A 24,704-nucleotide genomic window follows, 5' to 3' on the forward strand; every position below is an offset into this window, starting at 1 on the left:
ACCGACCTCTCACTGAGGGAAAGACTAGACATACTCTCTGGAGAAGGGCTGAGGTTTAGGGGAAGCCCATCTCTTGTCAGAATGTTCTGTGCCCATAAGAAACTATTCTGCCAATCCAGTTTGCCTTCGGGAAGGGGCACTTCCTGATGGCTGGCTTTCCGCCTGCTATGGTCTCAGGTGAGCCTTGTCTCCTTGTTCAAACTCAGTTTCCTCATCTGTATAGTGAAGGCTCTTCCCCCACCACCCCAATCTTCCTGCAGAGAAAGCTGATGTCTGTCATTGGATGGGGACTGTGGCCCTTGCTGGTGCAGGCCCTGCTGGTCAGCTCTTGTTATGAGCCTTGTCTCACATTATTCAAGCCAAGCCTGAAGAACTTTACTTTTTTTTTTTTTTTAATATGATTCTGGATCCAGAACAGGGTAGTGGAGATCAGAACGGGGTTTCTCTAGCCTTATAGCCCCCCTGGTCCACAGTGTCCGGGATGTCAAAATAAGGGTCAAGGGTTTGGGGAAGCTCAGCCTCTTCTCGGGGTATGCCTCAGCCCTGGGTTTGTCGCAGAGTCTGGCCTTGAACTTGCCTTTGGCTTTGACTTTCCTGTGGGTGCTAGGAAGAGGTCCAGCTTCAAAGGGCAGAGGCCATGAGGCACTTCCAAAGTGGGGGCCTCCAAGGTGCAGGGGAATAGCAGCCTCGGTGTAAAGGAGGGGAGGGAGAGAGATGATCAGGCCTCTGCCCCCTGTCTGTGCCCCTCAGCCCCGACCCCACTGCTCAGCACTACCCGCCAGGGTATGAGGTGCAGCTCAAGGCCCACCTTTCCCGGTTTCAGCATGCTGGGTGCCAGCTTGAGGTCAGGGTGAGGTGGGAAGGACATCAGAACCTTGGCAGTGGGTAGAGTCATCAAGGCCTTGCCTGTGGTTGACAGAGCCTTAGAGCCCACCAGCCGGCCATGTTGCAGTCTGAGGACCCGGCCCTGGGGTCGGAGCACACGGGGAGAAGGCAGCCAGGCCTTGGAATGGAGACTAGGGAAGTAGGAAGGGGCTGTGGGAGAAGGGGAGCTGTGAGGGTCTGGGTGAAGCCCCAGAGCCTGACCAGTTTTTCCACAGGGTATGTGGAGAGGTTGGGGGCGGGAGGCGAGGGCAGAGGAGCCCCTCCCAGCTCCTCCAGAGGCAGTGGGAAGAACACAGGGTTGGGGAACCAACAGACCTGGGTCTGCATCCCAGCTCTGCCCCTTCTGAGCTGTGTAACCTCAGGCAACGTCCTTAAACTTCCCGCTACCTCCGCTGGAAAATGGGGACAATAGCACCTACCTCACCAGGGTGTTGTGAGGGCTGAGGGGGCTGGTTAGGGATTGGGAAGGGCACGGTAGCAGCACCTTTCCCCAGAGAGGAGTGAGGGCTAAGGCTGGCCAGAGCACAGCAGGGGTCTGGACTCCAGGGACACGCGCTCTAGGACCAAGCCGGGGCATATTGTGGTCTAACTGCCTGACAGGGTGACTACTTTGGAATACTCATTTGGTTGTATATTTAGCAATGTTTGGTGAGCAGCGTCCGTGCTTGCTATCTCTGGGGGCCTTTTGACATGAGGATAAACCCAGATGCTGGGGAGGGCTTGGAGAGTGGGCGGGAATGGCCTTGGGAGCTCTAGAGTACTTGGGGAACACCGCATTACCCCAGGCCTCAGGTTGTTTCAGACACAGGGACCTGTTGAAAATGTGGCCCACCCTGGTGTTTGGGGGCGCACAGTCCTGGATGGGGAGGCAGACCAGGGCTGTGGCACTTTTTGCCTTGCCTTTCTTCCCCTTTCCAGGGACTGAGGTGGTGGCAGTCAAGTCTGGCTTCTCAGTGTGTCCCAGGCTTCTGGCTCCAGCGTCTTTCCTAGAAGCTGACCTGTGGGTAGGGGACCCTGAGTCCTTGCCTTCCCCAGAGCCTGGCTGGGTCAGCAGATGAGGGAGTGATGAGCGGACTCCTGTACGCCGATGGCCCACTGCCATGGGCTTCTTGATGGTAGACCCCTCCACCAGGAGCCGGATCCCCACGTACTGGGGCACCTCCACAGCAGGCTATGGGCAGGAGAGAAAACAAGGCCATCGCAGACACTGGTGAGAGACGGCAGGACACCATCTAGTGACACGAGGCAGAGATGGATGGAATCAGTCTCTGGGGTACTGGTCAAGAGGCACTTCTGAGAAACATGAATCTCCCTCTGTTCTCAAGGGGTCCAGAGAACCTAGACCCACAGAGCCGCAGGGAGCAGGAAACCAGAGAAGCAGAGATCTTAGCCATGCAGACAAAGCAGTCAATCCCACTGCACACTAAGGTGACCTCTGGCCTGTGTCAGAATGAAAGCAGGTTCATGCCATGGGCTGCCAGAGGCGGATGAGATTGAGCCATGGTTTTCTGTGTGGATGTAATTCCCATCATGAATACCGAGAAGAGGGATGGGGCTAGAGAGATGGCTCAGAAGTTATTAGCACTGGCTGCTCTTCCAGAGGACCCAGATTCAATTCCCAGAATTCACACGGCAGCTCACAATTGTCTGTGACTCCAGCCACACCCACACAGACACACATGCAAGCAAAACACCAATGCACAGAGAAAATTATTTTTTAAAAAAGAGGGAGGTACAGTGACTCCTCCCTGGTAGGGTCTCTGAGGTTAGATAGGGGCTTCAGGATCAACTCCACCTGAATCCTAGTAGCTTTCTAATAAAAGGGAAGGTTATAGGCAGTTGTGAGCTGCCTTATGTAGGTACTAGGACCTGAGCCTGGGACCTCTACAAGAGCATCAAGTGCTCTTAACTGCTGAGCCATCTCTCCAGCCCCAACCTGTTTTCTCTGTGACTTACACTGTCTATGGTATTATGTTATTAGCAACAGAAATTAATAGGTACATGAAGCAATAAATTTTGGGGGGAGACAGTGTTGAGACAGCTTAGTGAATTAAGGTACTTGCTGAGTTCAAGCCCCAGGACCCATGGGGTAGGAGCAGAGAACGGGCTCCCACAAGTCGGCCTCTGACTTCCACACCTGTGCCGCGGCATGTGTGACCACACACATACACAAACACAATAAATATAAAGAAAAATTTAAAAAGCTGCAAATGGGCAGGCGTGGCTTCTAATAGAGATCTCTGTCGGCAGCCACCTCAATCCAAGGTCAAATTTGGCATCAGGAACTAGAGGATCTGCTGGTTGTACCTTGTGACAGTTCCGTGATGTACCCAGCGCCACCTAAGTGTTTTTTGCCAAATGCCTCTACCCTGAACCTCATCAGCTTGTTAACCTATCTCCTAGTTTACAGGACAGAGAACAGACTGAGCTGAACAACACTAGGAGACAAGCAGATAAAGGAGAATGTGGGACAGTGCTATGCCGGCCTGCCTGGCCTTCAAAGGGTCAGGATGCGGAGCTGTCCTAGATAAAGGAATCAGAGAGACAAAGCCACTAGTGTAGCTACCTTAGTTGCGCGATGGCCCTCAAACTCAAAAACAGATCAGCAATAAAAGATATCTGGGGGACAAAGGACATTTGAAAAGCGCGAATGCCCAGCCACTCAATTTTGTTGTGAGACAAGGTTTCATGCAGCCCAGGTTGGCCTCAAGCTCACTGTACAGCCAGGATGACTGTGAACTCCTGCTGCTCCTGCTCCTCCTGCCGCTGCCTCCTAAATGCAGGGCTTACAGGTGTGTGTTGCCATGCCCGTACAAATTTCGCTCCAGTTTAAACTGCAGATTACTTCTTCTGTCCCATTTTCTCCCCTCTCTTCTAAGACTACGTTGTTTGTGACAGATTCTCATTATAAAGCCCTAGCTGAACTGACATGTGCTATGTAAATCAGGCAGGCTGTGAACTCGTAACAGTCCTGCCTCTGTTGCCCAAGTGCTGGGATTGCAGGTATATGTGGATACCTACTTATAAGGCCTCCTTTACCCGGAAGTATAGCTTAGTGGTGCTGCACCTGCCAAGCATGCAGGCATGGATTCTGTCCCTAGTGATGGCATCCCTAACAAAAGCTGAAGCTTGTTGATCAGGAACTGTAAGAAACACGAGGCCACCCAGGTCACGTGGTCAGTGTTTTCTCTTCCTGTGGCTAACCTAGACTTTGGTGGATCCTAGCTGGAAGACTCCTGCTTAGAAATAGTTCTCAGAATTCAGAAACCCTTAAAAACATCCTTTCAAAGCTTTGTTTGTATGGTTGTTTTTAAGTTGGGTCTCACTCTGAATGCCAGGCTAGCCTGGAACTCACTATGTAACCCAAGCTTCCCTTGAACTCAAAGTGATCCCTGTCTCAGCCTTCTGAATACTAGGCGGTGGGAGGTTGAAGCCCCATATCCCACTGTGATGGCTCAACTTGACTGGACTGAGACAACCTAGGCCCCTAATGGGCCCTCAAGGGTGTTTCCGGAGAGAATTAGACCAAGAGGGCTTTGACCTTATAAATGACTTCACCTATTGGTGGATTCAGAATTCTGATAAAGTGCCGGGAGACTGCAGCTCCGTGGAGAGCGGCATGATGACTCATACCTGCAAGCTCAGCACTTGGGAGGCTTGAAGCAGGAGGAATGCCGTGAGTTTCAGGCTGGCCTGGGAAATAGCTTAAGCTCTAGGCTAGCTGAGGCTATACAGAGCAAGCCCCTGTTTAAAGAAACTAAAAAAACAATCAAACAAAGTAATGTTTTTGGCTGAACAAAAAGCAATCCTCTTCTTATTGTAAACAAGCAAGATCAAATCTATCTTTGGAAGAGATGAATAGTATAGTGATAATCATTATTATAACAATAACAGGCACTACTAATTGATTCTTGATAGATCTTGCAGTTAATGGAGCTCCCATCAGCCTTACTGGGCAAGAACAGTAGCTAAAGCTGTCCTCTGTGTCTTCTGGCTAGGCACCCCAAACCCCTGTGCAAAGATCAAACCCCTTCACTGTACAGATGAGCGAATGAGGTGCTACCTAGAGGCTTGGAATTACCACTGGAAGCTGATCAGGTCCCAGACCCTCTGAAAATATGTTTCTCAGAGGACAGTAATCTCTACAGATGAGGAGACAGGCCAGAGGGACCTGCCTGTGTTAAGACACCCCTTGGGGACAGGCCAGAAGTCCAGGTCTCCCAGCAGCCCCCTGGGGCCTGCTGGGAGGCGCCTGTGGGAGGTACCGGAACCTCTCACCTGCTTATAGATGAGCTCAAAGGCTCCCGTGTTACAGCTGCGGTCCAGTCGCCGGTCAATGACCACACGCAGAGTGTCTGCTTGCACACCAGCACAGAGACGGGCAGTGACAGCTGTGGAAGGTGCCATGGTGGGGCTGGCGTTGATCTCAATCAACCAGGGCCGGAAGTCTTCCCCAAACACAAAGTCGGCCCCGTAGAGCTCAAAGCTGGCCTTTCGGCACTGCACAGTGTCTTGGGAGGTCTGCAGGGCGTGGATCACAGCGGCCTTCATGCCGGGTACAATGATACTAGACCAGGCATTAGGGGCGCCCACCTCCTGCAAGTGAGCCTGAAACCTTTGACTGGACCACATGTTGTCGGGGGGCAGCATCGGGTGCCGGTGGCAGGAGGCCTCCAAGTGTCTCTGGATGGAATTGTTACACAGGTGCACGGAGCTGGAGTGGAGCAGAGACACAGGCTCAGCCCTGGAGCCCAACCTCGGGGCTGCAGGCCCAATCCTGTGGTCACCCATTCTGGGGAGCTTAACTGACATGGGTCTCTGCCGGAAGATCCACAGGACAGAAGGACAGAAGCTGCCCCCTGACCCCAGCCCTCAGGTGAACTAAGGCCAGGGCTAGCCATTTCTCAGAACACTCGGGTGTTGCTGACAGGCCACATTCACCCTTCCTGTGTGTGGCAGGGAATGAGACGGTGAGGATGACCCTAGATGGTCAAATCCAGCTTCACCAATGACTAGCTGTGAGACCTCAAGCAAGTCATGAACCTGCTTGCCCCTCTCATCGCGCGAATGGTAATAACTCACTTCATTGTGTTTGAGAAATGACTGGCGCAACCAAGCAGAAGCACTTATTGCCTGTGAAGTGTTGGTGATAGACAGCTGTGGTGTATTGCTGTATCAGTCTTCAGTTCAGATGTGGAAACTGAGGCTTTCTCTTGGGAATGGTTGCATGTCACCCAGGCTAGGTTAAAACTTGCCATGTAACACAGGATGACAGTGAACTGATTGTCCTGCCTCTGTCTTCCAGGTACTGGGATACTGGGATCACAGGCATCCACTACTCTACCTGGCTTGATTTTGACTCCTGCCTTAGCCTCCCAAGTTCTAGGATTACAGTTAGGAGCTACCACACCTTGCTTGTTTTGGCTTCAGTGGCGGGTCTCATTATATAGCCTAGGATGTTCTTAAACTCAAAATCCTTCAGACTTAGCCTCGCAAGTGCTGGGATTACAGATGGGGACTACTGGGCCCCGAGAGAAACTGAGGCTTGAGTCGTTTTCACATCTCTGAAGGATCACAACCTGGATGCTGCAGAGATGGAATTTGAACCCAGGCCTCATCAAGGTTACCTCTCATCCCAAGAGCAAACCACAAATTGCCTTTCCCCTCTCAAGTTTCCCCTAGTCTGCCGTTACCCAATCTACATTTTCTTCATAACACATATCAGCTTCTAGCCTGTTAGCCACGATTACTCAGGCTCATTGCTAGGGTGTAAGCCCTTGATTAGCTGGCGTTCTCATTCTGTTCATGTCTGTATCCCCGGGGCACTCCCTTGACAAGCTCCCGCAGGGCAAAGGATGGGTGGTGGAAGCCCCGCCTCCCCGCCTGCAGAGCCCACTGTTCTGTCTGCTGACCTCCCTACTAAACCGGGCAGTCAGGGGAGGTGGAGAAAGGGCTCACTTGTCCAGGTTCTTCAGGGAGAAGGGCTGTGTGGAGAAGCGGATATAGCTGTCTCGGTAGAACCACACAGTGAGTGGATTCCAATCAGTCACCAGGAACCACTGTCTCAGGTCAAACTTGGTGCCAAAGATAAGCAGGGGCCGCTCAATGTACTTCTGCACAATCCACTTGCCGTCCTTCATCAGCATGGGGTTGCAGTCCACCAGCTTCAGCATCTCTTCCAGGTGGTCCATGCACATAATACCTGAGAAGGAACCCAGGTAGTCAGGACCCGAAGGCTTGGAGAAGCGCTCGAGGACCACAGATCCCATCCTAAGCTCTCATCCCGAGTCCAGCCGAACCATCTTCCCTCTAGCAAAGCTAAGAATTTAAATAGTTTTTCTAATTAATTGTTTACTAAACTTTGATTTGCTATATACAGGTAAAAATTTAACTGAGTGGTGGGGGCTGGAGAGATGGCTCAACATTAAGAGCACTTGCTGTTCTTGCAGAGGACCTCAGGACTCCTAGGGCAGAACCCCAGTTCCAGGGGACCTGACACCCTCTCTTGCCTCCATGGGAAGCAGGCACACACACCCTGTACATACATACACACAGGAAAACACATACACATAATATTAAATAAACATTAGATAAAAAACTAAGGGCAAGATGGCTGAGTGGGTAAGGTACTTGTCCCCACGGTTGGTCACCTGAGCTCAGGTCTTAGAACCCACACGAGGGAAGAGAGAACAGACCCCCGTCAGTTGTCCTCTCACCATTCTCCTTTGTTTGCTTGATTTTGTTTTTTTGTTTCTCGAGACAGGGTTTCTCTAGCTTTAGAGCCTGTCCTGGAACTCACTCTGTAGACCAGGTTGGCCTTGAACTCACAGAGATCTGCCTGCCTCTGCCTCCCGAGTGCTGGGATCAAAGGCATGCGCCACTATACCCAGTTTGTTCTCCCTCTTTTTTTCTTTTATTTTGTGACAGGTTATATAGTCCAGGCTGGCTTCATGCTTACTGTGTAGCCAAAGCTAGCCTTGACCACTGCTTTTGTTTCTACTTTGGATGATAATCTAGTACCCCAGGAACAGATACATTTTCCTTTTTCTGTTTTTTTTTTATTTTGTTATTTATTTTTATCTTATGTGTATGAATGTTTAACTATGTCTGGATGCCGCATGTGTGCCTGGGGGCCAGAAGAGGGACTGATCCCCTGGAACCAGAGATGCACAGTACACTCGCCTTAGGACATTTCACTTATCTCTACGTTATGTTATCTCTAGATCTTTTCTAATAAAGAATCTCATCACTACAAGTTTTCTGTCTTTCTCAGGAGGCCTTCTGTGGTCTTTAAAGGCCAGGCTGATACTGGGCCCTTGTATGTACTCAGTGGAGCCACTGAAGTGATTCAGTGAAGGCAAAGCCCAGGAAAGGACTTACGGAATGAGAGGCAAAGCAGCCACATCCGTAGCGTGACCACTGACCTAGCACCATGCAGAGTGGTATGTGCGTGCCATGCCGAGTGGTATGTGCGTGCCGTGCCGAGTGGTAGATGCGCGCCGTGCTGAGTGTTAGGTGCGCGCCATGCTGAATGTTAGGTGTGTGCTGCATTTAACCTTTCCCTCACAGACCTAGCACCATCCCCACTTCACAATGGAGGACACAGGTTCAGATAGGTGAACTGACCTGTTCAAGGTCTCACAACCTATTAGTGACAGAGCTGAGAGCCAATTGTGGCAGTGGGGCAGCCACTGCCATTAACCCCCTAGGCTTCTAGCGGTAAATAAAGGTACTAAAACCAGTAGCAAAGGTTGCTCTCCCACCTCGGCCACGGGACTTGGCTCCTGGCTTCACAATCCAGATGTTTCGATCCCCCTCCATGTCGATCTGGGGTACCACAGCCTGAAGCTGCTGTAGAATGTCTTCGCAGCGCTGGACCTGGGTCTCTAGGTGTCTCAGTTCTGCCCCTTCACTGTATAGAGACAGTGGGACTTGGGGAGGTGGGGCCTGGGGCCAAATGAGAGCACAGGACAATCGGAGACACAGCCCCCTTCCAGGCCCCTGCTATGCTAACCTGTTTTGGTCATGCCTGCCCAAGACACCTAGATAGGTCTCCCCACTTCCCATTCCCACATCACCAACAGCCTCTAACCTATCCAGATTTCAGCCCTCCCCAATTCCAGTCTGCCCTCTGACACCTATTTCCCTAAGATGGGGCACTCACTAAATTAGGCACCCTGCCAGACACCCCCTAACCTCCCCCAGCATCCCTCTAGGGAATTATTACTCGGCCAATTTTTGAGAGAGGCAAGTTGAAGGTGGGAGAGTTAAGGGACCTGCCTAAGGCTACACACCAGATGGAGTGGCTGAGCCAGGGTGCAGAAGCCTGACTGCTTCACCCAAGGGAGCTCTCAAAGTCCACCCCTCCTTATCTCGACTTAACTCTGGTTGAGAGTTGTGCTCTCCTAGTCTAAGTCTGCGCAGGCTTGGCTGTATTCCACCTCACCAGGATTTGTTTCTCTCCCGCCACACACCCTCACATGCTACAGACCGATTTATTCAGTTACTGTCTGCCTCTCCCGCTGGCCTTTCTGGTATGTGGTGCAGGGGCTCGAACCCAGGGGCCCAGTAGGCTGAACACACACTCTCCTCGTAGCTACAAGTGGAGCCTGTAGGGCTGTCTTCTGTGGGGTTTGGTGCCTGCTGTATCTTACTCTAACAGAACTCCTGCCACTTAGCAGGCAGTCCGCAAGTCTGTGGACCGAATGGCTGACTGTGTGCATACTTGGGTAGGAGTTGACCTAGACAGTCAGGGGTTCATGGGAAAGGGGGAACCCTTCAGTTATAATTCACACAGCTGTCCCAGATGGATGTCTCATTTAAACTACTGGACAATAAAGACCACCTTGGGTGCTAGGCTCACTTGAACAGTTTGACCTCCCACCATGGATAGCTTTGTTTTTAGGAGCAGCAGCAAGAACAAAGGCAGCTGTGGTGTTGCTTTGTTTGTGCTCTAACAAATAAAGATTGCCTGAAGGTCAAAGTAGGGAGCTAAGCCACTAGTTAGCCCTAGAGGCCAGGCAGCTGTGGCACACACTTTAATCCCAGCACTCAGGAGACAGAGGCAGAAGGATCTCTGTGAGTTCAAGGCCACTCTGGGATACAGGAGATTGATCCTGTCCAAAAGAGAAACAGAGACAGGCGGTGATAGCTCAGTACTTGGGAGTCACAGGCCTTTAATCCGAGCACTAAGGAGGTGGAGACAGAAAGGGATATGGCTGGGCGGAGAGAGGAATATAAGGCGGGAGGAGACAGGAGCTGACTGCCTTCAGTCTGAGGATTCCTGGAGACAGGATCGTGTACACTTTGGTCTGAGGAGTCAATAGAGGTAAAAGGTCTCTCTAGTGGTTGGCTCCTTTACTTCTCTGATCTTTCAGCATTTACCCCTGATATCTGACTCTGGGATTTTACTATTAAATTAGAATTTGCATTCCAGGTGGCCAGATGAAGGTGCTTGAAGTTCTCTGAGGAGCAGTCCCACTGGCTCCTGATGAGCTTTCCTGTGATCTGTGTCATACAGTGTCTGCCTAGTGAACCTGGGGTGAGGCCCAGAGAGAGTGTCACCTGGAGTGGCAAGGGCACAGGGAATTTGAAAATGTCTGTTCAGTATGATTTTTATATTTAGGAGAAAAAAACCTGTTTTGATGGAAGTCAATTTTTATAAAAGTCAGGCTGGTGAGGCATGGTCTTGTTTTCTGTTTTTATTATTATTATTATTATTATTATTTTTTTTTTTTTTTTTTAGAGCCTGTCCTGGAACTAGCTCTTGTAGACCAGGCTGGCCTCGAACTCACAGAGATCCGCCTGCCTCTGCCTCCCGAGTGCTGGGATTAAAGGCGTGCGCCACCACCGCCCGGCCTGTTTTTATTATTTTAAATTATGTGTGTGTGCACACATGTGCACAGGTATTTGAGGACTCCAGAAATAGGTCCCTTAGATCTGGATTTACAGATGGTTATGAGCTGCCTGACATGGGTGCTGGGAACCAAATCAGAACCTCTGACACAGTTAGTGCTCTTAAGCACTGAGCCCCCAAATGGGCTCACTGTAAAAATGGTAAGTGCTGTGCCCTGCAGAGCTTTAGCTCTGGAGCCTGGCATAATGCTAGACACACAGGTGGTGCTCACCAAGGCTTGCCGCATTCTCCTGCTGCCATGCCAGAGCCTGCACCCTGTACCGCTTCCTGCCCTCTACCACCCAAGAGCCTTTGCCCAAGACGAGCTCCCAAAACACCACCCCTGTTCTCCCCTGACTCTCTTACACACCCCACAAGGTTTTGAATTCTACATCAAGGAAACCTGTTAAACTCACTGTGTTTAACCTGATATTTCCCTTTCTTGTGGCGTCCGTTTCCTTCCTATGGTAACTAGCATCCTGTGTCTCAGTGACAAATGGCCTCTAGGATGGAATCTGAGTGCTTTAGATTCTGATTTTGAGGGGACACTCAAGCCTGTGCTGACCCCATGATACAAATTGTCTTATGGCATACCATTCTCCAAGGTGGATGCTATTTTTAAAGCTATTTTACATTTAAGAAAGAGTTGTTTCGAAAACCCAGTGATGTTCCTGGGGTCACAGAGCTTAGGAGATGGGAAGAAAGAACTAGAATTTAAGTCTTCTGACAACTCAAGCTACCTACCACCTTGAGTCCATGCTATGATAAGGGGAGAAAAGTGGATCAGACTCTCTCATGGAGCCATTGGGAGCCTCTGAGGGTCAGGAGTGTCCAGGATAAAAGAAAGTGGGGGGCTTAAGCTGTGCTACCTGGGGTGGGTCTGACTGTAACCCCTGACCATGTGCCCACAGCCCTGCCCTATGGGGCACTTACTGGACTATTTGGTAGTAGCGCTGGAGGAAGTCGGACCAACCCTCAGGGCTGAAGTAGAGCGGGGCATTTGGGTCCTTGTCGATGTCCTTGTGGGCCATGCTGCTGAGGTGCTCCTCACAGACACTCAGTGCCTTATCCACAAAGTCTGAGGACACTGTCACTGCCTTTCTCTCCTGCTTCTTGGGCAGCATCATTTCTGTAGGGATGGAAGGGACCGAAGCAGGTAGCGTGACACATGCCATCGTCCTTTGCTGACCTGAAACCTGTCACTTACCTGAGGCCCAGAGTGAACTCAATCCCCAGCCACCCTGGGGCATGCCACTCACTCACCAGAACTGCTCTAAATTCACCTGCAACCCTAGCATTTTGTCCCCGGCCACCACTGTCCCTGCATCTTACTCAACTAAGGCTCCAGCCTGAATGTCCCAAAGGTCTCTAGAGCATACCCACCCCAGCACCCACCAGCAGCTCTCTATCCCTGGGCCTCCTGGCACAACTTAGCCCTACAATGTACCTGGAAACCTTGCCTAGGTGAACCTAGATACACTTGAAGCCAAATCTTACTTAGCTTCCTACATCCCATCTCTCAGAATCCTGATGGACATCCACAGCCCCTAAGCCACAAAGTGCTAATGTATATGCAAATGGAAGCACTCATCTGGAAATGATACGCCAACCCTTGCACCAGAGGACCTAACCCTGGCTCAGTCCTTTGCCTATTTAAAAACTCATGACACGCAACCGTTCCCTCAACTGCCCACCTGCAACATTGACCCATACTTGAGTTCAGCACATGGAAGTTTAAATGCAGGGTCTCTGGGCACATAAGGTTCCCTGTGGCCCAGATCCTGGCACATAACAGTCTTTATGGTACCAGATCCACCTAGGTCAAATGACAGCACTTGATGGTATGTATGTAAGGGTTCCTCCTGAAGGGCCAGGGACTTTTCTCCTTCCAGCAAAGCTGCCCATTCCTTCCCAGAGTCCCTTGGCCATGGAGCCCCAGTATTGTAGAGGGGGAAGGGGAAGCAGTATGTTGGACCAGCATGCAGAGTGTTTCTATGTCCCCTCCCTTCCCAGATGTTCCTTATGTGTAGGAACGGGGTTTCTTGGGGGACATCTGTGCATAGCTGAGTTCTTCTGTGTCTTCCCAGAGAACATGAAGTGGCTATCCCAGGCAGGGATGGGCCATGTGGTCTCAGCCCGCCTCACTAAAGTGGTCAGTCAGGCCTATTCAAAGGCTGAACAACTAACAATTGACAGGTAGACAGATAAAAGGTAGATGCAAGGGTAGACTGCAGGATAAGGTGGTAAGCAAAGGACAGACAGGTGGATGGGGAAACAAGATGGGCTGTGTAGATGGAGCGGCGGGGCTGAATCGCTCCACCCGGCTAGCTTTACACCCGAAATAATTACACGGAAACTGTATTCATTTAAACACTGCTTGGCCCATTAGTTTTAGCCTCTTATTGGCTAATTCTCACATCTTGCTTTAACCCATAGACAGATGACCATCCTCCATCAGGGCTGTGCAAGGACAGGAAGGGAAGGGACAGACAGGTACCGCACGGAGACGATGGCAGTGGTTAGGTGACTGAAGTGATCGGCAAGAGATGGCTGGGTGGGAAGATGATGGAGAGAAAGAACAGACAGTGGCTGGGCAAGCAGGTGGATGGCTGGGTGAACAATAGTCACAGACGGGAAGATGAAGGGAAAGGCTGGTGGCAAAGGCTGCAGTCTGGCTGCGTGACTTAAACGTGCAGATGGCCAGATGAGTGGATGGTTGGGCACACAGCAGCGGGAGTGGAGGTAAGCCCAGCACTCACCTAGGGCCTCTTCCTTTCTTGTCTGCATGGAGGTGGAGTACGGCTTCTCTTCCGACTTCACCACCAGCTTGAGAACGTTGCGGGCAGCTGTCAGCCAGAAGTCCTCTGCTCCCAGGCAGGGATATCCTGCTCAGCCCCCAGGCTCCAGGCCTCTCCTGGTTCTGGAACCTCACCATGGCTTGCCCCATTTTGGATCCAGAACCTCATTTACCTGCCTCTCTCTAGCACCTGGCTCCTACCCCAGTTATAGAATATCACACCCACAGTGTGACAGACTCGACACAGACAGAGAAACAGCCTATACCTGTTTCATTTCTCTCTCCTCTCTCTCTCTCTCTCTCTCTCTCTCTCTCTATCTCTCTCTCTTTCTCTCTCTGAGACAGGGTCTTGCAGCTTCAAGCTGATCAGCTTGGAATTCACTATATAGACAAGGGTTGTCTCAAATTTGTTGCAATCCTGCCTCTGCTTCCCTACACTGGGGATTATGGGTGTGACCCACCTCCCATGGCCCTCTTTGTCCATTTTGATACTTACTCAAACCTGAGAACCACACTGTAGCCTAAATCCTATCTAAGGTTTAGAATGTAATTTAAAAGCTGCCATCTGCTCTGGGTCCAAATTCTAAACTCAGAACCCATATTGGAGCTGGAGCCTACTTTGCTTTAAAGACTCACAGCCTTTTCTGGAACCTGGTCCAGCATGCAACTTATCTGGATTCCAAATAGAACCAACCCACCAACCTCTAGAACCTGCTCTAGAGTAAAAGCCTGGCTCTCTGGGCGTCTCTGTACCCAGAGGCTCAGGAATGGAAAAACCATTAGTGGGAGGAAAGGACTGGGGCTACAGAGGAAAGTCTACTGAGTAGGTAAGGGCAAGAGGGGACCTGTTGTTTTCCACTGTAAAGCAGGCAAGAGGAGGGGGCCAGGCCTGGGTTAGAGTCCTCTTACCTATGAAGGCTTTCTTGTCATCCTCTGCCCCCAGGCGATAGCATCGTGGGAAGAAGGAGTCAGCATCAGCCTCATCGAACCATGGCAGATTCCGGAGGTTGAGACACAGGCCCACCTATGGAGACAGCTGCTGAAAGGGCTGTGGAGGACACAGAGAGTGTTGAGGGGCTACCCAACACGCAGCAGTGTCCAGATGCCCAGGAAGACCCACTTGCTAGACCTGACTTGATATCCATCCATCTCCAGGTTTGCCCAGCTGAGAAGGCCTCCACCCACCCTTTCCCACCCATAAAAGCATATTCCACACAGGAAGCCTTGATAGTTCACAGCATAGTGTGAATGATGTCATAGCCCAGTGGTTCTCAACCTTCCTAATGATGTGACCCTTTAATACAGTTCCTCATGTATGGTTACTGTCCCGACCATGAAATTATTTTGTTGCTACTTCCTAACTGTAATTTTGCTACTGTTATGAATCGTAATATAAATATCTGATACGCAGGCTACCTGACATGGGACACCCAAAGAGGCCATGCCCCACAGGTTGAGAACCACTGGCATAACACATGCTGGTAAACCCCTAATCCTTTACACAGCCTTAGATAACAGGCATGCTGGTATTCTCATCTAAAGATGAGCAAGTGGGCCAGGCGGTGGTGGCACATGCTTTTAATCCCAGCATTTGGGAGGTAGAGGCAGGTGTATCTCTATGAGTTTGAGGCCAGCCTGGTTTGCAAAGTGAATTCCAGGACAGGCTCCAAAGCTACACAGAGAAACTCTGTCTCGAAAAACAAAAACAAAACAAAACAAAACAAACAAAAAAGATGAGCAGGTGGAGGCTGGGAGAGGTGGAACCACTTGCTAAGAAACCCAGTAACAGACATGCTCTATTCAGGCCAGGGCCCCTTTGTCTACAATCACTGATTTGGTGTTTTTGTTTTCAGACTTCATGGGAATTGAGCCCACAATCGTCATGCCAACATATGTCAGATATAGTTCAGGGACTACATGTGAACCCAGAAGCAGGGCTGCCAGCCCAAAGGCCAGGGTTGGAGTCCCTGGGATGCCTACCTTCGTAGTAAAGGAGCCAGCGCGGGCATAATGGTTTATCATCTGATCCTTGGAGAGGAAGCGACAGTCCAGCACATCTCGCCGAGTGGTCCAGATGAGGTAAGGGGTCTCATTCCGAACCATGCGGGACTGGAGGAAAGGGAGGAGATGAAGACAGGGAGTGATGGAGGAGGGTCACCCGTCATATGTTACTTTCATTGGTTAATAAAGAAACTGCCTTGACCCTTTAATAGGACAGAAAATTAGGTAGGCAGAGTAGACAGAACAGAATTGTGGGAGAAAGGAAGCAGAGTCAGGCAGACGCCTCAGGCAGTCGCCATGCCTCTCCTCTCTGAGATGGACGCAGGCTAAGATCCTTCCCAGTAAGCCACCACATCATAGTGCTACACAGATACTAAATATGGGTTAAAGCAAGATGTGAGAATTAGCCAGTAAGAGGCTGAAACTAATGGGCCAGGCAGTGTTTAAAAGAATACAGTTTCCATGTAATTATTTTGGGTAAAGCTAGCCAGGTAGTGGGAAGCAGCCCCCAGCTCCCACAACAAGGGAGGCTGGTGGGGACAGCTTCTCCCTACCCTTCCACACAGAAAGGAGAAGAGGTATCAAGGTGTCCTCTGGACTCCCCCAGCTCTGAATAAATAAGGCGTGAGAAGACATCTTCTCCAGAGGATATACGGGGTAAGCAGACAGCAGGCCATTTCCATCCTCCACTTGTGTTCCAAGGCAATGACTAAGTGGCACACCACGATGCCACACCTTGCTCTGTGACCATCAGTGACTGTCACAGTAGAAGGACCATGGCTCCAATCAATGTGCACAAAGCATGGACAGAGGCCCTCCGTGGACCCAACCTTTCCATTCTCCCTACAACTCTGGGACACAGGATGCTCACCAGCCAGAAGTACTGTAACTGGCTCTGGTCTTTATTTTTATATTTATTTTTTTATTATGTAAACAATATTCTGTCTACATGTATGCCTGCAGGCCAGAAGAGGGCACCAGACCTTATTACAGATGGTTGTGAGCCACCATGTGGTTGCTGGGAATTGAACTCAGGACCTTTGGAAGAGCAGGCAATGCTCTTAACCACTGAGCCATCTCTCCAGCCCCCTGGTCTTTATTTTTAGAGACAGGCTCCTGCTATCCAGTCCACGAAAGCCTCAAACTCGCTAGGTAGCCCAGGCTACCTTCTAACTCATGGTCTTCCTGCTTCAGCCTCCCAGTTGTTGGATTACAGATGTGCACCACCCTGCCCGGCTTCCAACTGCCCCCTCTGTGTATTGGGAAATTGCTACCTCTGTCTGTGTTTTTCAGGTCAGATGTAGTGGCACACACCCAGCACTTCAAAGGCAGAGGCAGCTGGATCTCTGGGTCTCTGAGTTCAAAGCCAGCCTGGTCTACATATGGACAGCCAGGATTACATAGAGAAACCTTGTCTTGCAGGAAAAGGAGGAAGTAAGAGAAAAGGCTTCATGTTGACAATTTCGTGTTGTTTTTTTGATGAGCTAGTCTCTGTGGCCATGTTTGTGGGGGTCTGTCACTCTGTGCCTCTCTCCGTAGAATGCACTACCTTTACCTTAGAGGGCTTGACTGAGGACTGAACGAGATGACACAGAAGATGCTTAGGACAAGGTGCAAAATGGCCCAGGAGGTGCTTGCCTCTGTTTGTTGTTTTGGTTTTTCTAGACAGGGTTTCTCTGTGTAGCTCTGGCTGTCCTGGAACATTGTACATAAACCAGGCTGGCCTTGAACTCACAGAGACCCACGTGCCTCTGTCTCCTGACTGCTGGGATTAAAGGTGTGCACCACCACCGCCTAGCCAGAAGGAAAAAAAAATTATTTTTATGTGCACTGGTGTGAAGGTGTCAGATCCCCTGAAACTGTTGTTATAGACAGTTGTGAGCTGCCATGTGGGTGATAGGAATTGAACCCGGATCCTCTGGAAGAACAGCCAATGTTCTTTTTTTTTTTTTTTTTTTTTTTTTTTTGGTTTTTCGAGACAGGGTTTCTCTGCAGCTTTAGAGCCTGTCCTGGAACTAGCTCTTGTAGACCAGGCTGGTCTCGAACTCACAGAGATCCGCCTGCCTCTGCCTCCCAAGTGCTGGGATTAAAGGCGTGCGCCACCACCGCCCGGCTCAGCCAATGTTCTTAACTGGTGAGCCATAGCTCCAGCCCCCCAGGAAGAGAATCTTAATGAGGGATTGTTTAGATTGGGTTGGTCTGTGGGAGGACCCAGATCACCGTGGTGGTGCTGTTCCTCGGGCTTGGGTCCTGGACTGTATATGAGGAGAGGAGGTGAGGCTGAGTGGAGAGCAAAGCATGCATTCATTTCTCCGCTCCTGACTACGGATGTGAAGTGGATGTGAAGCTCCTGACTACGGAAGTCTTCACCTTGACTTCTCTGCAACGCCTGACTGTAACCTAGAACTAGGAGTTCAACTTTCCATGCCAAGTTGCTTTTTGTCAGAGTATTTTATTATAGAAACAGAAATGAAATTGTTGAAGGCAGCTAGAAGACTTGGCACATGATGACGCCTGAGTTGATCCCCAGAATGCATGATGGGGTGACAGAATCAACTTCAGAAAGTTGTCCTCTAACCTTCATGTGCATGTGCAGCTCCACACCCACATACATACATGTCATACACAAAGAAAAAAATGGCGATTTCATATGGTTCACTTAGCTCTGAACTCACACCCTCTCTTCACCACACACGCCCTCCACACCAAGCCTCTTAAGTTTTGGTGTGCCTGTTTCTGTATGTGGGGATGTGTGTTTTGTGTGTGTGTCCGTGCACAGGCCCGTCAGGAGCCATCCATCTTGTTTTATATTTTTTAAGGAGGTATCTGGGGTTTTTTGTTTGTTGGTTGGTTTGCTTGGTCTTTTTTTGTTTGTTTGTTTGTTTGAGACAGGGTTTCTCTGTGTAGCCCTGGCTGCCCTGGAACTCACTCTGTAGAGCAATCTGACCTTGAATTCACTGATATTGTCTCTGCCTCCCGAGTGTTGGGATTAAAGGCGTTTGCCACCACTGTCCAGCTGACATACCTGGGTTCTGGGGCTTGAACTCGGGTCCTAATTGTATTAAAGAATGCATTCCCTTTGCTTATCTCTTATCTTTTAAAGCCATTTCTTACAGCCCTCATTTGCCAAGGGCAAAGGAAAGAGATGCGCAAAGTACTTGGCAGGGAGAGCCATCAGAGCCACCAGGAGTAGATGTGGTCACCCTCTCAGTCCTACTAAGTTCCCCCACCATTCTGCAGATCTAGCCAAGTCTTTAGAGAAGCAATCTAGTTTTCCAGATTGGAAGCTAGGGTTCAGAGAAGGAAGGACATCTAACTGCTAGCCCCCCACCCATTTTTATTGGCCCCCAGAGTCCTCACCATTAAAGCGTGTACCCCATCCAGGTCATCAAATTCCAGAAAACCATCGAAGTCCAACAGCTGTGGCTCCCGGAACTCCTCATTCTCTTCTTCATCGTCTGTGGATGTGGAGGATGACTCCTTGGGACTGTGTCTATGCCCCACAGTCCTGTAAGGTCTCAACCCTGGACCAGTGGGAAGCAAACGGAAAAGGACTCAAGAAGGACAGCTTGTGCACAGGGAGGGACTGACTCACCGTCCTCCATGGCATCACTGTCACCCATCAGTGAACTGTCTAGGTCCTTCTGGGGCGGTGGAAGGATGGTGCCTTGGGGATGGACCATCTTTTTTTCTACCCATCCCCTCTGGCGCAATAGACACCGGATCACTGGGTATCGGCCATGAATCATAAAGATCTTCTTCTGCTGTAAGATGAGAGGCAGGGACTTGCTTCAGCATCAGACATATAGGAGGCAATGGTGACCAGACAGGATCTCTGCCTTCAGGGAATTTTTATTCCCCAGTAGGAGGCAGCTCATAAACAAGAAGAAAAATAAATATAGTTAATAGCTACTAAGTACCTATTATGTAGTAAGCACTTACATGCACCACTAAGAACAATTTGCATTTTAATTACATATTGAAGGCACACAGAGGCTAAACAGTTTCTCCAAAATTACACGGTAATTAAGTGACAGAGCAAGGATTTCTTCCTTTCTGTTTGGTGCTGGGGATTAAGCCCAGCGCCTTCTACACGCTAAGCGCATGTTGTATCCCTGGTATTCCCAGTCTCAAGAGTAATTCAAGCCATGAATGCAGAGCTGAGCGAATGGCAGTTAGAGCAGAGTGGGGTAGCATGTGCAAAGGGCCAGAGGCTAGCGAGAAGTCAGGAGGAAGTGAAGTCTGATAGAGTTCCCAAGAATACTTGAGTACGACTGGACTGTGTAGGACCCCGTGAACCTTAAAATTTAGCCTTGCATTTTATAAGGAGACAAATGAGTCAAGAGCGTAACTATGGAAGTCTCTATAAGTTTGCATGCAACTGCATGGAACATCAATGGGGGAGGGGACAGGCACAGAGGCAGATCCTTAGGAGGATGCCATGGTCTGAACAACTGCAATAGGGTGGTAACGTGGAAACTGGGAAGGAGCTGCTTCCCATTCTGGAGGTGTGGATGATGCTGATGGACGGATGGAACTGGAAGAATGGATTCCTGGTTTCTGAAGCAAGTGATGGAGAAAACTGGATACCAGGTTTGGAGGGGGCGCCGACACAGGTTTGGACAGTCGAACAGGAGTAAGGTTTGGGATATAAACATGAGATGCTGGTGAGCTCTTTGGATGGAGACATCCATCAGAGGGCTGGATCTCCAGGGTGGGGGTTGGAGGCAGGAAAAGGGTGGGGTAGGGCACAGTGTGATCCTGGACTCCTAAACTCAAGGAAAGAGGTGCATAAAAACAGATCGGACCCAGGACCCAAGGAATCACAAACATCTGGGGAGTCTTCAGAGGCAGAGGCCAGGGAGTAAGCAAGGGGAACCAGGAGTGTGGAGCCAGCCAGCCATTTAGCCTAGGGTGGAATGCAGGACCATTTGTAATACACAGTCCCCCAGCAGGAGAAAGGCAGTTAAGGACTTGGTTCCTTGCTGGGCACCAAGGCCCTAGATGAGAGTAATTTCTAAAGAGAATGGGCTAGAAGGGCTGGAGATCAGGACGGAGTGAGCTGAAGAATGTATCCCTAGGTAGAGATAAATCAGCCAAGACTATGGGCCTGATATATGTGTGTGTGTGTGTGTGCGCGCTTTTATTAAATCTTTCTTTGACATTTATGGATTTCTTTTTTTTGTTTTTTTTTGTTTTTTTTTTTTTTTGAGACAGGGTTTCCCTGTAGTTTCTAGAGCCTGTCCTGGAACTAGCTCTTTTAGACCAGGCTGGCCTCGAACTCAGAGATCCGCCTGCCTCTGCCTCCGGCGTGCTGGGATTAAAGGCGTGCGCTACCACCGCCCGGCTCATGGATTTATTTCTTTTTTCTTTTTCTTTTTTTTTTTAATATTTTTATGGTTTATTTAACTTTATTTTATGTGCACTGGTGTGAAGGTGTCAGATCCCATAGCAAGTGGATCTTCAGACAGTTGTGAGCTGCCATGTGGGTGCTGGGAATTGAACCCGGGTCCTCTGGAAGAGCAGTCAGTACTCTTAACCACTGAGCCATCTCTCCAGCCCCTCATGGATTTATTTCTTAAGGATATAAGAAACTAATAAGTGTAGCCACCACCACCCCATCCCATCCAACCTTGACGGCTCTCTCTACGTGGATTTTGGCGTTTCTGAGTCGGCCCATGTGGTGAGGTCCCTTGGAGAATCCTCGCCAGAGAACAAGGGAATCTGCAGAGATAAGGAGCAGGAACACAGAAAGCTGGGGGTTGGGCCCAAGGACTTCTCTGACCTCAGGTGCCTGCGCTCCCTTTCCCCTACCCTACATCCAGACGCCCAATCTCCAGTGCTCTCCAGATTCCCCATTCCTTCCACCCTCACGACCTTTCTCTGCAGCCACCAGGGTCTTAGGGCTGGCTGCCTGCGCTGTGCCTCACCATCAGGTGGCGGCGGGGCGGTAGGCAGGGGCTCATCCAGGGTCGGGGGGAGCAGGGAGCAGACGGGGTGGGAGCTCGCAGTGTCCTGGGCACCAGGCGCGAACGACTTGTCGTGGGCGCTGCTTAGGTGGCGTACAGGAAATGGGCTGTAATCCCCACAGCAACGTGTCCCCTCGGGCCTGGCGGAGCCGGGCCCGGGCCATTGCAGCCTCCCAGGCGGGTGGAACTGTGAGCTGCCTGCCCAGGGCCACGGGGAAGGGGAATTGGTGTTGAGCTCGGGCGGCTGTGGCCTCCGGTGCCAGCTGCACTCCGAGCTGCCTTCTTGGCGGTAACAGGCAGCCGCAGGCCTCAGCTGCCCGGCGCTCAAGAGAAGCGCGGCGCTGAGGCCCTGCATGCGCCTGTCGCCAAGATCGCTCCCAGCGCCCCAGTGCCTTCGCCCAGGATCCCTCTTAGGCCCCGCCCTCTGTTTCCCGTCTCCTAGGAGACCGTTGCCTAGGCACAATCAGACTCTGGTAGAGGGCTGGAAAAGACGTGGTGGGAAGTGGTTTTGGCTCTGGGCCTCACTTGCTAGGCACCGAGGATGGAAGAACCAAGCACTGGGGCGATTATTAGAGTTCTTTACTTATTTTTGTGCACTGGCCTACACACACACACACACACACACACACACACACACACACACACACTAAAGCTCTGGGATAAGGGCTGTCAACTGGTCCCTGATCTCACGGAGCTTAGTGTGTGGAAATCCAAAAGTTAGAAAAAGAAACAAAAAGGTGCTGGTTTAAGGGCATGGAAAAAGCAGTGAGCTGAAACTGGGAGGGGGCCTCTTGAAGGCAAGGCAGCCCACTCAGGTAACCAGTGAAGAAGAGATGAAACCACAGCCTAGCAGGGGAAGTCCCAGCAACTGCCCTCTGAACCTTTGAGGGGGCCGGTGAATTAAAGGCCGAGGTGAGGTTAGATCAGCCCTGTGGGGCCTAGGTGGAGATGGCAGGTCGTCTTTGGGTTGCATATGGGGTGGCAATATAAGGTTCAGAGCACACACTGCCTCTTCCACTAACTTGAAAAAGTCAAATCATTTTTATCAACTCAAGAAATGGAAAGACGCTGGGTGGTGGTGGCATACACCTTTAATCTAGCACTTGGAAGGCAGAGAGGCAGGTGGATCTCTGTGATCCTGAGTTCAGCCTGGTCTATAGAGTGAGTTCCAGGACTGGAAAAGCCTGTCATGAAAAACCAAGAAAAAGAGAGAGAGAGAGAGAGAGAGAGAGAGAGAGAGAGAGAGAGAGAGAGAGAGAGAGAGAGAGGAGAGAGAGGGAGAGAGAGAGAGGAATGGAAAGACACAGAACTTCATTCTGGCCAAATCACAACTCAGAAAATAAGTCAGACTCCAAAACAGTACGTAATTTGTCTCACAATCACACAGCTTAGCTAAACCTAGTACAAGCTGGGCGGTGATGGTGCACGCCTTTAATCCCAACACTTGGGAGGCAGAGACAGGCAGATTTCCGTGAGTTCGAGGCCAGCCTGGTCTACAAGAGCTAGTTCCAGGACAGACTTCAAAGCTAGCGTAACCCTGTCTTGGGAAAAACAAAAAACAAAACAAAACCAAACCTAGTACAAAGGTCTGAGTCCAACACCTTTTTGAGATGGTTTCAAGTACCTCGGCAGACTTTCAACAACCGGACCACCAGCACACCCGGTGCTGGGATGGAACTCAAGGCTTCACGCATGCCAGACAAAGCAGTCTAGCAGCTGAGCTATCTGCCCATCCACTTGGGCTTCCTGTGAGGGTTAGAAGTACCAAATGGAGTTGGAGAGGCCGGCTCTAGCATGTCTACTCAAGCAGTCCAAGAACCCAGTAGTCAGTCGCCAGCAAGTCTGCCTTTGCAGTGAAGGTCCCCCAGCTACCTGTCGAGCCAACCCTCCCCACACCCAACACGGCTGGGAACTGGCCTTCCAGAAGAGAGGGAGGGCTGGCTGGTTGGCAGCAATCTAGTCTGCTCTCAGCCTGTAAATCTGTTTTCGGGACTTTGTACCTTGGGAGATAATCTACAACGTAAGCAGTTTTGGCTGGCTCACCGGAGCAAGGATGTTCGAGGGTTGGGTGACCAGCTGCCATTTCCTCCTGATCACCTTCACTAGGAGTACCTTTAACAGTCACTGCAAAGTTAGAACAAAGCCATGGACCTCAGAGGCTCCAACTAATTCAATAAGGCAGGAGGTCACAGAGGGAGTGTCACAAAGGGACAGCAGCCAGCCAGTCAAGCTGCCCCCACCCCTCCTTTCTTTAACACTTGTTCTTTTCAAAAGATCCCTTTTGGGGGGCTGGTGATAGGTTTGCATACTGTGCTCAATCCCAGCACTGAGAAATAGTTCCCTCCAAACCTCAACAAAAACTCCTTTGGCCATCCAGAAAGCTCAGCTCAGCTCTCTCTTACACACACCTTTTTAGTTCATTTGAGAAAAATATCTTTCTGTAGTTCAAAGATGGCCTAGAACTCACAGAAGTCCTGCTCCCAATTTCCCCCAAGTGCTAGTATTACTAGTGTGAGTCATCAGACCTGGCGCAAAGCCAACTGTTCTTGACACTTTCCCTGATACTCCACTCCAATCACGAACACCACTCTTCAATGCCTGTTTACAGACCTCACCTTTTCTGGACCTGAGTTGTATCAGAGTATGACTGAGTGTCAGGACTGAGGTACAGCAAATAGAGGGATAAACAGAGGGATCAACCACTGCTCACCCAGCACCTGTGTGGCAGGGGCAGTGCTATATAGCTCCCATTGTCTCTACATATTAGGAGACAGTAAGAGAGGACCGCTTACTTCAGGAGCCAGCAAGAAGTCATAGGCACTATCTGATGAACTTCCCGAGTAACCTATAACTGTCCAACACCTGTTAAGTCACTAGTGGGACGAAGACTTTGGGATAGTGTGGAGAGTGATTCCGATAGCACAGGCAGAAGTCTCCCTCAAGCTCACAGGATGCAAGATCTGGAGCAAGCTATTTTGGAATGTGGCACCTGTGATCCTTATCCACAAAGTGGGATCCTGGTTTCTGAGGATACCTGAAGACAGAACAGAAGCATGATGTGGAAAACACGGCTGTCTCCGTCCAGGCAGAGACCACCTCCAGAATAACAGCGACTGACTGCAGTGAAGGTCTCTGGTCTCCCAATGACAAAACGGTC

The 24,704-nt window shown here is 50.4% G+C and overlaps 1 protein-coding gene across 2 annotated transcripts; it reads right to left on the reverse strand.

Moving 5' to 3' along the window:
* Positions 1-416: 416 nt before the first annotated feature.
* Positions 417-24,672, reverse strand: Ttll3 (tubulin tyrosine ligase like 3). Of its 2 annotated transcripts, none has more exons than XM_038318426.1 (13): positions 21,509-22,691; positions 21,211-21,302; positions 19,174-19,342; positions 18,939-19,036; positions 15,558-15,686; positions 14,487-14,601; positions 13,540-13,644; positions 11,714-11,909; positions 8,649-8,797; positions 6,844-7,087; positions 5,164-5,599; positions 1,786-2,056; positions 417-1,035 (listed from the first exon to the last, which is right to left on the reverse strand). In XM_038318426.1, the coding sequence occupies exons 1-13, from the start codon at positions 21,900-21,902 to the stop codon at positions 719-721; spliced, it is 2,715 nt and encodes a 904-aa protein (XP_038174354.1). In that variant the 5' UTR covers positions 21,903-22,691; the 3' UTR covers positions 417-718. The 2 variants fall into 2 exon arrangements, with proteins under 2 accessions (XP_038174354.1, XP_038174355.1); XM_038318427.1 differs by lacking the exon at positions 21,509-22,691 and adding an exon at positions 23,591-24,672 and having other exon boundaries at positions 748-1,277.
* Between the last annotated feature and the right edge of the window lie 32 nt (positions 24,673-24,704).

Source organism: Arvicola amphibius, chromosome 2 (assembly GCF_903992535.2).
Source record: "Arvicola amphibius chromosome 2, mArvAmp1.2, whole genome shotgun sequence".
In the NCBI taxonomy this organism is placed as follows: Eukaryota; Metazoa; Chordata; class Mammalia; order Rodentia; family Cricetidae; genus Arvicola; species Arvicola amphibius.

Excerpts from the sequence above, each read along its gene's own strand:
- Ttll3 (XM_038318426.1), bottom strand. The coding sequence starts at position 21,902 with ATGCAGGGCCTCAGCGCCGCGCTTCTCTTGAGCGCCGGGCAGCTGAGG. Across the intron at positions 11,910-13,539 it reads AAGAAAGGAAGAGGCCCTAG|AAATGATGCTGCCCAAGAAG; the intron begins GTGAGTGCTGGG and ends CCATCCCTACAG. Across the intron at positions 5,600-6,843 it reads TCCCTGAAGAACCTGGACAA|CTCCGTGCACCTGTGTAACA; the intron begins GTGAGCCCTTTC and ends GCTCCACTCCAG.